General features: G+C 39.1%; 1 protein-coding gene across 8 annotated transcripts; it reads left to right on the top strand.

Moving 5' to 3' along the window:
- The first annotated feature begins 1486 nt into the window (after positions 1 to 1486).
- rbm42 (RNA binding motif protein 42) lies at positions 1487 to 12141 on the top strand. Of its 8 annotated transcripts, none has more exons than XM_079429542.1 (12): positions 1514 to 1640; positions 1872 to 2004; positions 2134 to 2201; positions 2333 to 2456; positions 2731 to 2797; positions 2894 to 2962; positions 8969 to 9135; positions 9252 to 9410; positions 9586 to 9723; positions 10463 to 10580; positions 10675 to 10869; positions 11629 to 12141. In XM_079429542.1, exons 2-12 carry the CDS (start codon positions 1996 to 1998, stop codon positions 11739 to 11741), a joined length of 1227 nt encoding a protein of 408 aa, XP_079285668.1. In that variant the 5' UTR covers positions 1514 to 1640; positions 1872 to 1995; the 3' UTR covers positions 11742 to 12141. The 8 variants fall into 8 exon arrangements, with proteins under 8 accessions (XP_079285672.1, XP_079285675.1, XP_079285673.1 ...); XM_079429543.1 differs by having other exon boundaries at positions 1519 to 1640; positions 1911 to 2004; XM_079429544.1 differs by having other exon boundaries at positions 1519 to 1640; positions 2731 to 2791.
- Positions 12142 to 12166: the final 25 nt, after the last annotated feature.

Raw genomic sequence — 12166 nt, 5'->3', positions numbered from 1 at the left:
GAGATGATGTAAGAAAAGGGTGATGGAGGTCAGTAAATGTTATTCTCATCTTGTCAGAAGCATTGAGAGAAAGTTCCCTCTCCATATTCTACATCAAGTCTGTTTTGCCCACCTTGCATATTTGTTCTCTTTGAAAAGGGGAAAGCCGCTCCATGTAAGAATAACATGAATTGTACATCTTCAAAAAATGACTGTATTAATTAGTGTGATACCTACTTGAGGGTGTAGTGTGAATGTTTTGACAGCACATCTCTCAGTTTGGCTTTCAGGCTCAAAGCCATGTCGCATTGCTAGTCTATAGCGCCCCCTGCTGTCAAGGCAAAACAAGCTTCATTCAGTTCTAAATTCCCTAATTATTTAAATTCAATAAAAGCATGTATTTTGCCAAGAGGAGGACGAATCTATCAATTTTATTTTTGGTCTTAAATATATTAAGCCTAATTGTAAAGTTTTGCTATTAACATCAAAAATCTCTTTTAATAATAAAACATTTTTTATTTGCATTTTATATAGATCTCTCTTACAATGTGTAATAGCTAAATATTTTATAACGATTTCTTAATTCAGTATTAAAATGTCTACGATCCTTTAAAAGATGTTATTAATATTTCATTATTTTTTTCTACGTTTCCAAGTTTTCCATGACTTTGGAAATCCTGTTGTTAGTAGGCTAATATATGTCTAAATAATATAATAATCAATGCGTTAGTATTAAATATCATTGATGTATATTAAATATTGTTTATGTAATCACTATACTTTGCCGTACGGTCTAAATAATACTCTTTGTTCTTTTTTTTTAACGAAGAGATACCAGAGACCTAACATGATTTTTTTTTTTTTTTTTTACTTTATTGAACAGTGTAAACTTTACAACCATAAATGGCCTGGTACAAAATGCTAAATTTCTTAATGAGACAACAGACAAGCATCATAACATAAAGGAGAAGAAAAAAAAAAAAGAAGAAAAAATAAATAAATAAATACTAGGGGTTTGCAGCAAGTTGAAGATTTCCGACTAAATTACAGAAATTTACAGCATTCTTCTTCTTCATTCGTTTCAAGCGACAAAAAATAATGACACAGTTCCTTGTGAAATACATAGAAATTTGGAAGAATTTTCAAGAATCGGTTCTTATGCAAAAAAAAATTCCCAAGGATAATAATGTGTTTCATCTTTCAAAAATAAACCAAATAATACATTTTCCTTTGTTAAAACATGTAAATCTTCAAATTGAGGAAATAACCAGTAATGCAAATCTTCCCAAAAAAAGCACAGGCAAATTTACAATCATAAAAAAGATTCAATTTGATCATCACAAAAGGAACAGTTGTTAACATCAAGGCCAAATCGACATCTCAAACATTCTCTAGAAGGATATACTCCATTAAGAATTTGACCTTTGCCTTTGGTGCAACTGGAAATTTCAAATATTTTGTTCTTAAAATTTTGAGACCTAACATGATGTCACTTTCCTGCGTCTTCACTGAAGAAGGCCCAAACGTGTGACGTGATTCACCCGCGCCTAGAGGAGCGGTAACGTTGAGGAAAACAAATGATCCGGTTCTGTTCATCTGTCTTTTTATTTAATCCCTGCATATTTGCTTGATTTTCTTCATCAGGACTGATTTCACGGCGAGTATGTATTTAGTTAAAACTAGCATACTGTAGCGGGCCTTTAGATAAAGTTTAATTCAGCCTGGAGCTTTAAAACAGAATCATGTGGCATCTGAACATTATTTCTCGATACTTTACTAATAATTAATCGATTCAAACAGTGTTTTTTTCTGTAAACTAGACCGTTACGCACAGTTTACACAGACCATTTTATTTATTCTTCTTGATTTGAGTTTTTATTTATTTTCTGTAGTGTAGATACATTGGTTGTTTCTCAAAACTGAATTTCAAGGGTGTGCAGCATGCTTTGAGTGCAAGAGTTTGCATCTTTTTAGCCATCCTAGGAGTGTGCAGTATTTTTGGCCATAAAAGGTGCAATGAAACAGGTTTGTGATCCCCAAAATGCTAGACAAGCAGCTTGCTGCGATTTGATTTGAGGCACAGCCAGTGATTTGTTTAATGATGTTTGTTTATTTATATATTTATTGACTTAATTTTGTATTTATTTATTGCAGATAACCCTCAGTATGGCGTTAAAATCTGGAGAGGAGCGCCTGAAGGAGATGGAGGCAGAGATGGCTTTGTGAGTTCTTCACATTTGATTTCTCTCATGTTCAGTTGCAGCTGTTTATTTGCAGCATATTGTTGCTCTCAGGGCAGTGTTGGAGTGAGTAGAATAGGACGTTTCTGACAGCATGCATGCTTCTCCCGTAGGTTTGAGCAGGAGGTGTTGGGAGGACCTGTGGCACCTACAGTAGTTGAAGCTGTGCCAGTCGCTCTGGCGATGCCGGCCGTACCCATCATCAGGCCCATCATTGGTACAAACACCTACAGACAGGTATTAATTCTTTCTAACTCAAATAATATCCCTAATATTTTACGTTGTATATTTTTATAAGCTGAGATCCAAAAATATTAATATTTAATTACAAACTTTTACACATCATTACAATAACTTAAGTGTGAACTTTAATTTAAGAAATAACCACTATTGGAAATATAGTTTAAAAATATATATATTTTATATGAAAAATAAATATATATTGCTTAAAGCATTCATCAATTTCTTACTCTACAAGCTAGTTATTGTTTTTATTTTTTATTTTTCGTAGGTCCAGCAGAGTTTGGAGGCAAGAGCTGCCACTTTTGTCGGTCCTCCACCTACATTTGTTGGTCCTGGTACAACTATATAAACCCACATTTTCTCATTACACACTTAAAGACAAAGTTATATATATATAAATACGCTGACAATCATCTGTTATTTATCTGCAGCTATGCCAGCAGTAGCGCCGCCTCCAATGATGCGTCCAGCATTTGTCCCGCATGTCTTACAGAGACCAGGTAATCAGATTCAGTCCTATATTTGCTTTCACACTTTTGTTAATTTACGTATTAATGGTTATACGTGAATATATAGAATATCAATCAATGGTATCTGTAATTGCATGATGTATTAACATGGAAACAAATAAATTGAGGATTAAAAAAAAAAAAAAAGCATATGCATGAATATAAACACATGTATGTCTGTGTGTTTTTATATACAGTGAGGTCAATAAGTATTTGATCACCCTGTGATTTTGCAAGTTCTCTTACTTAGCAATCATGGAGGAGTCTACAATTTTCAGCATAGGTGCATTTCCACTGTGAGAGACAGAATCTAAAAATAAAAATCCGGAAATCACACTGTATGATTTTTTTAACAATTTATTTGTGAATTACTGTGTCAAATAAGTATTTGATCACTTGCTTATCCGCCAGATTTCTGACCCTCAAAGACCTGTTATTTTGCTTTTAAATAGTCCAGCTACACTCTGCTCATGATTCTAAATTAGTAGCAACTGTGCACCCCAAAAATCAGCCAAAGTCTAAGTAGCAACATGGGCAAAACCAAAGAGCTGTCAAAAGACACAAGAGACAAAATTGTAGACCTTCACAAAGCTGGAAAGGGCTACGGGGCAATTGCCAAGCAGCTTGGTGAAAAAAGAACAACTGTTGGAGCAATTGTCAGAAAATGGAAGAGTCTAATGATGACTGTCAATGTCCCTCGGACTGGGGCCCCACGGAAGATCTCTCCTCGTGGGGTATCAATGATGCTAAGAATGGTGAAGAATCAGCCCAGAACTACACGGGAGGAGCTGGTCAATGCCGTGAAGAGAGCTGCGACCATCGTTTCCAAGGCTACTATCAGTAATACACCAAGACGTCATGGTTTAAAATTTTGCATCGCACGGAAGGTTCCCCTGCTTAAGTCAGCCCATGTCCAGGCCCGTCTGAGGTTTGCCAGGGACCATCTGGATGATCCAGAGGAGTCATGGGAGACAGTCCTGTGGTCAGATGAGACCAAAGTAGAACTTTTTGGTCTTAACTCCATTCGCCGTGTTTGGAGGAAGAAGAATGATGAGTATCATCCCAATAATACCATACCTACAGTGAAGCATGGGGCTGGAAGCATCATGCTCTGGGGGTGTTTTTCTGCACAGGGGACAGGACGACTGCACTGTTCTAAGGAGAGGATAAACGGGGCCATGTATTGTGACATATTGGGCAAAAACCTCCTTCCCTCAGTCAGATCATTAAAGATGGGTCATGGCTGGGTCTTCCAACATGACAATGACCCAAAGCACACAGCCAAGAAAACCAAGGAGTGGCTCCATAAGAAGCATATCAAGGTTCTGGAGTGGCCTAGACAGTCTCCAGACCTAAATCCAATAGAAAATTTTTGGAGGGAGCTGAAACTCCGTGTTGCTCAGCGACAGCCCCGAAACCTGACAGATCTAGAGAAGATCTGTATGGAGGAGTGGGCCAAAATCCCTCCTGCAGTGTGTGCAAACCTGGTGAAGAACTACAGGAACCGTTTGACCTCTGTAATTGTTAACAAAGGCTTCTGTACCAAATATTAAAAATTTTTGACTCAAGTGATCAAATACTTATTTGACACAGTAATTCACAAATAAATTGTTAAAAAATCATACAACGTGATTTCCGGATTTTTATTTTTAGATTCTGTCTCTCACAGTGGAAATGCACCTGTGCTGAAAATTGTAGACCCCTCCATGATTTCTAAGTAAGAGAACTTGCAAAATCACAGGGTGATCAAATACTTATTGACCTCACTGTATATATACAGTGCCCTCCATAAGTATTGGAACAGTAAAGACAAAATTGCTCTGTTGGCTGTAGAGTCAAGACATTTGCAAATATGATTAAAAGATGAATATGAGACAAAACTACAGAATGTCACATTTTATTATTAGCTGTTTCAACACATACATGTTTTACGAAATAAAAAGAACAGCACTTTTAGAGTTCATCCCACTCATTGATGTGAGCATATAGGGACAGTTGAACATAAGGCAGATATAAAAGATTAAAAGCTATTATTTAGTTGCAGATCCCTTGCGCACAATCACAGCAGTGAGTCTGTGACCCATAGACATCACCAGACTCTTGGTCTCATCCTTTGAAATGCTTTTCTCAGCCTTTAATGCAGCCAATTCCAATTGTTGCTTGTTTTGGGGAGTTTCTACCTGTACTCTCCTCTTCAGCTGGTGAAATTCATGTTCAATCGGATTTAAATCTGGAGATTGACTTGGGCAATCTAAGACTTTCCATTTCTTTGCCCTTATAACTTCCTTGACTGAACTGACAGGGTGTTTTGGGTCATTGTTCTGATGCAATATGAAGCACTTCCCAATGAATCTGGTGGCATTTTCTTGAATATTGGTAGGCAAGGTGGTTTTGTACCCTTCCAAATTAATTCTGCTACGGTCATCACACATTAAATCATCAGTAAAGTTGAGAGGGCCTGTTCCAGAGACAGCCATGCATGCCCATGCCATGAAACCACCTCCACCATGCTTTACAGATGAGGCTGTATGCTTGGGATCATTGCAGTTCCCTTTTTTTCTCCACATTTTTGCTTTCCCATCACTTAGATAAAGGTTCATCTTTGTCTCATCGATCCATAAACACAGTTCCAAAACTTTTGTGCTTTTTTTGCAAACTCTAATCTTGCCTTTCTATTTTTGGTGCTGGTCAGAGGTTTGCATCTTGCTGTGTAGCATCTGTAATTCTGTGTCAAAGTCTCCTGAGGACAGTAAATTGTCAAATCAAATCAAATCACTTTTATTGTCACATCACCACAGCACGTGTGCCTTCGTGAGTGAAATTCTTGAGAGCGTGCTCCAGACACTGCAGAAACTATTTACATATAGACATTACCATACATACGTACAGACTTATACAGATGACAATGTGTAATATACACATACATATACTCAGTACACACAGTGTACTATTTGACAGACATACAGTTACCGATACACATTATACACAGTATGTAGAACACATTCTACGTTATATACACACAGTAATATGCGAAGATGCAGCAGATTATATATAAACCGGATGTGCAAATGTCATGGATGTGCATTGGACGGTATCCGGTGCTGGCAAAAAGATTGTTGTATTTGTGCAGTAGTGTACTGGTAGTCCAGTTTGAACTGTGTGGAATTAAAGTGCAGTGCGTGGTATATTGTAAAGTGGGAGTGTGCTGTAGGGTGTATTAGTTTTTACTGTTCATTAGCCTGATAGCCTGAGGAAAAAAGCTATCCCTCAGTCGGCTAGTGCGGGATCGGATGCTGCGGAGACGTCTTCCTGAGGGCAGCAGAGAGAGCAGTCTGTGGGACGGGTGGCTGGAGTCGTTGATGATCCTCCGGGCTTTCTTTATACACCGCCTGGTGTAGATGTCCTGGAGGGAGGCAAGCTCACCTCCAACAATGTGACGGGCAGTTCGCACGACCCTTTGCAGAGCTTTGCGGTTGCCAGCAGTGCTGTTTCCAAACCAGGTGGTGATGCAGCCTGTCAGGATGCTCTCCACAGTGCAGGTGTAGAATGATCTGAGGATGCTGGGGCTCATTCCAAACTTCCTCAGCCGTCTCAGGAAGAAGAGGCGTTGGTGTGTCTTCTTCAGCACTGCATCTGTATGAGCGGACCATGTGAGATCCTCAGTGATGTGAACACCGAGGAATTTGAAGCTGTTTACTCGCTCCACAGGTGTCATGTCGATGGTGATGGGTGTGTGTTCTCTGCTCTGTCTCCTGAAATCCACCACCAGCTCCTTGGTCTTGTCGATGTTGAGTGAGAGGTGGTTCTCTTGACACCATTTAGTCAGGGTTCTCACCTCCTCTCTGTAGGCCGTCTCATCGTTGTCAGTGATCAGGCCTATCACCGTTGTGTCGTCAGCAAATTTGACGATGACGTTGGAGCTGTGTGTTGCTGTACAGTCGTGTGTGTACAGGGAGTACAGGAGTGTCAGAGCATCATCCCAGCTTTCTGGAAGTTGTTGGTGATTTTACAGTTACGTCTTTTAGGATTCATTTTCACAGCTTTTATGATTTGTCTGTCAAGTACTGTTGTTTTCTCAGCCGATCAGGTAGTTGTTGGTTGCTGGTGTCGCTGGTGGTTTCCAAACTCTTGATTTCTCCATGCCCTTTGTTTTTGCTAGAGCTCTAACTAACTTCCTCTATTCTTTTAGCATCCAAATTGCTTGCTTTTCTCTCAAAGTCAGCTCCCTCATCTTCATCCTGGTTTGTGTGTGTCATCATCGAATGCAAGATTCAGAATACAGAAGTAATGGCTATAACTGATACGACACAATCCCTGCTTTTAATATCTGAAGAATTAATGCAACAGGACACAGCTGATCATTTAGAAAGACGTGTGAGGCAACTGTTCCAATATTTATGCTCACATCAGATAGAGGGATGAAACTCTAAAAGTGCTGAACTTCTTAGCTGGTAAAACATCTATGTGTTGAATCACCCAATAATAAAATGTGACATTCTGTAGTTTTGTCTCATATTCATCTTTTAATCATATTGGTAAATGTCTTGACTCCACAGCCAACAGAGCAATTTTGTCTTTGCTGTTCCAATACTTTTGGAGGGCACTGTATACACACACACACTAGCCACTTTATTAGGTACACCTGTTCAATTGCTTGGTAACACAAATTGCTAATCAGCCAATCACATGGCAGCAACTCAATGCATTTAGGCATCTAGATGTGGTGAAGACGACTTGCTGAAGTTCAAACCGAGCATCAGAATGGGGATGAAAGGGGATTTAAGAGACTTTGAACGTGGAATGGTTGTTGGTGCCAGATGGGCTGGTCTGAGTATTTCAAAAACTGCTGATCTACTGGTATTTTCACGCACAACCATCTCTAGGGTTTACAGATAATGGTCCGAAAAAGAGAAAATATCCAGTGAGCTGCAGTTGTGTGGATGATAATGCCTTGTTGATGTCAGAGGTCAGAGGAGAATTGGCAGACTGGTTAGAGATGATAGAAAGGCAACAGTAACTCAAATAACCACTAGTTACAACCAAGGAATGCAGAAAACCATCTCTGAACGCACAACACGTCGAACCCTGAAGCAGATGGGCTACAGCAGCAGAAGACCACACCGGGTGCCGCTCCTGTCAGCTAAGAACAGGAAACGGAGGCTACAATTCGCACAGGCTCACCAAAATTGGACAATAGAAGATTGGAAAAACGTTGCCTGGTCTGATGAGTCTCGATTTCTGCTGCGACATTCAGATGGTAGGGTCAGAATTTGGCATAAAGAACATGAAAGCATGGATCCATCCTGCCTTGTCTCAACGGTTCAGGCTGGTGGTGGTGGTGTAATGGTGTGGGGGATATTTTCTTGGCACACTTTGGACCCCTTAGTACCAACTGAGCATCGTTTAAACGCCACAGCCTACCTGAGTATTGTTGCTGACCATGTCCATCCCTTTATGACTACAGTGTACCCATCTTCTGATGGCTACTTCCAGCAGGATGATGCACCATGTCACAAAGCTCAAATCATCTCAGACTGGTTTCTTGAACATGGCAATGAGTTCACTTTACTCAAATGGCCTCCACAGTCACCAGATCTCAATCCAATAGAGAACCTTTAGGATGTGGTGGAACGGGAGATTCGCATCATGGATGTGCAGCCGACAAATCAGCAGCAACTGCGTGATGCTATCATGTTAATATGGACCAAACTCTCAGAGGAATGTTTCCAACACCTTGTTGAATCTATGCCACAAAGAATTTAAGGCAGTTCTGAAGGCAAAAGGGGGTCCAACCCGGTACTAGCAAGGTGTACCTAATAAAGTGGCCAGTGAGTGTATATGTACATACATAACATATTTCTGTTATTAAATAGTTATTATTAATAGTTGGTGTAAGTGTTTTAGATATTTATTCAGTATTTTTCAAATACATTTTATGTATTATTATACAGCCTTAAATATTAATATTGCATAATTATTATTTTTTTCCCCCCACAGTGGGTCAGAGAATGCCAATGATGCGTGGTCCACCTCCTCAGGGCATGATAGCACCTCCTCTTCCCAGACCTCCACCTCCCCCACCCATGATGATGGCTCCTCCTATGTCAGGACCCCCTCAACCCCCCATGACTCCAGTCGGACCGCCCATGAGACCCATGCCGCTAGTGGGTATTTTCTGAATTTTAATCAGCTGTCTGGGTGTTATATTCATTTCAAGGTTGCCTTGTTCTGTATAAATGGTCATGTCAGTATCTCAAATGTTTTTCTCAATTATTGGCAGGTTGGAAGCATGAACCCTATGACTTCGGCACCACCTCGACCCATGCCTCAAGATCCTCCGAAGATCAGTCCCAGTGTTATACAGGCGGCCCCCACTGTTTACACAGCACCTCCTGCGCCTAAGAGAGCTGACCTCAAGAGCCAGAAACAAGCACGCATGGTAAAGTATCAACACACCACTTACACATCGCCTATATGACCTGTTCACCAATTCCACGACATCCATTTTGACATGGCTCATAATAAAAACTAGTTTGTGTGTCTGTGATAAATTTCAAGCCCCTTTTGCTTCTGTTGTAATCGTCTAAGATCTTTTCTCTCCATCTTTTTTTCAGGAGGAGTTGTCAGCGTTGGTGGCGGAGCAGCAGGCCGCAGTCATTGCAGCTGGCCTTCTGGACTCAAAGAAGGAGTCGGTCACCGATGACAGCGTGATCGGGCCCAGCATGCCAGAGCCAGAGCCTACACATGTGGAGGTTTAATAAGATTCAGAATGACATGTTACTAGGGCTGGGCGATATATCGAACGCGATGATCATGCACATCTCGTCAGTAAAGCCGCTTCTGTGATTAGGGTTAAATCTCCATCACCTGCTTTCAAATGGAGCGGCATTAACTACACAGAGCTGTAGTTCACTGACAAGCTGCACGATATCAAGTTCATTATTGAAGGCGATAATGAACGTGATATTATGTAGCTTGTCAGTGATCTACGGCTCTGTGTAGTTAATGCCGCTCCATTTGAAAGCAGGTGATGGAGATTTAACCCTAATCACAGAACCGGCTTTACTGACGAGATGTGCATGATCATCGCGTTCGATATATCGCCCAGCCCTACATGTTACACTGTCCCCTGTTTAGACAGAGAGAGTGCAGCCCTGAATTCATTCCATTGGATAATCCATCTCTATTCCATTGTATGCCATTAAGGGTGCAGAAATGACACATTTTTACCTTTAAAAATTGCATAATGAAAGAGTATAAAACGGCTATTGGATGAAAAGGAAAAATTGGGTTTTACTAATAATTAATACTATAATAATATTTCATATTTTAATTATTTCATCTCAAATTACTATTGTTGTTTCAGCTTTATTAATGAAAACAGTTTGTTACAGTTATAAAGAAAGTTAATTTAAAAATAAAAATAGTCTACTCTATAGGAATTCTTGGTATGAATATTGTTCTAATTATTTCTTATTAACATGTGCACAGCCTGCTGAAACTAGCACAGAAGATAAGAAGAAAGGAAAACAGGAAAAGATGAAGAAATGCATCCGGGTAGCAGCTGGTGTCTCATGGGAGGACACCAGCCTGACAGAGTGGGATTCAGGTTTGTGGACATTTTGTAAATACAGTCTTCACTTTATATTTTCTTAGTAAAGAAGCCTAGAACATAAATTGCGATGCCGTTCTTGGTTTCTCAGATGATTTCCGGATATTTTGTGGCGATCTGGGGAATGAGGTGAATGATGACATTCTGGCGAGAGCGTTTAGCCGTTATCCATCCTTCCTGAAGGCAAAGGTTGTTCGAGACAAACGTACTGGGAAAACGAAGGGTTATGGCTTTGTGAGCTTTAAAGATCCCAATGATTATGTGCGCGCCATGAGAGAAATGAACGGTGAGTTAATGAGGATAACAATGAGTGTGTGCTTAGATCAATACAGAAAAATTCAGTTGATTATATCATTATATACATACTGTTCCAAGGTGATTTTTTTTTTTTTTAAATTAAAATAAGTTTTTTTAAATACTTTTATTTTGCAAATATACAGTAAATTAACCAAAAGTTTCAGTAAAGACATTAACAATGTTTCAAATGATTTCTATTCCAAATAAATGCTGTTCTTTTGAACTATGTATCACGAAAATATTTAGCAACATTTTCAACATTGATGATAATAAAAGGGTTTCTTGAGCACCAAATCAGAATATTAGAATGATTTTTGCAGGATCATGTGACACTAAAGAGTAATGACTGCTAAAATATCAGCTTTGCATTACAGGAATAAAATACATTTGAATTCAAATTCAAATAGAAAGTAGTTTTCACAAATAATTTCACAGTATTACAGTTTTAATGCAGCCTTGCTGTTCAAAAACTTTTGAATGTCAGTGTATGTTTTTAACATTTTACAACTATACAGTGCAAAAATAACTAAGCAAACACTGCAGTAGCTTTGCTAAATATATGTTAAATGATCCTGCACATTATTTATTTAGACTTTTTATTGAGAGTGAAAATGCCTAAAGCCTGACTCAAACTTGTCAGATCCGTATTGGCTTAAATTGGGAAAATTAGCTTCATTTTGATATGATACTGTATCAAAATGAATATGATCATCATGCTCTAAACACATTCACTTGCCTATGTCTTTAGGGAGGTATGTGGGCAGCAGGCCCATCAAACTGAGGAAGAGTTCATGGAAGGATCGTAATATGGAGGTCGTGCGCAAGAAACAGAAGGAGAAAAAGAAGTTGGGACTGAGATAATCCATCTGTACTGAAACTGTGGACTCGATTTGTGTGTCACCCAGGACCTGTATAATGGAGTAGGAATCAATAGTTGCAAATAAACAAGTGCCAGTTTCTCGTATGGCCCTTATTACTAATAAATCTTACATTTATTTCCATGTGTAGTATTACACCCTCTCTTAGCATGCACATTCTTTCACTTATCGAGAGATTTTTAAACAGTGTGGTAATGAAGCTGGTTTGGTTATTGATAATATCAGTTTTGTTTTTATCAATTTTTTTTTTATTCGAATCTCTCAGAAGCAGAAGTTCACCAAAGCAGTTACATCTTTTGCTATATAAGTGGGACGTTTTAAGTAATGTGTGTAAAAAGGCAAATCTTTTCAATAAACTGAGGAGTTTCTTTAGTTTAAATTCTAACCTGTTTTGTTTGACTCATTTCA

The sequence above is a fragment of the Barbus barbus genome (genome assembly GCF_936440315.1).
Source record: "Barbus barbus genome assembly, chromosome: 12".
Classification (NCBI taxonomy): Eukaryota; Metazoa; Chordata; class Actinopteri; order Cypriniformes; family Cyprinidae; genus Barbus; species Barbus barbus.
Note: the sequence above shows the minus strand (reverse complement) of the source record. Positions and strands in the feature narration are given on the sequence as shown.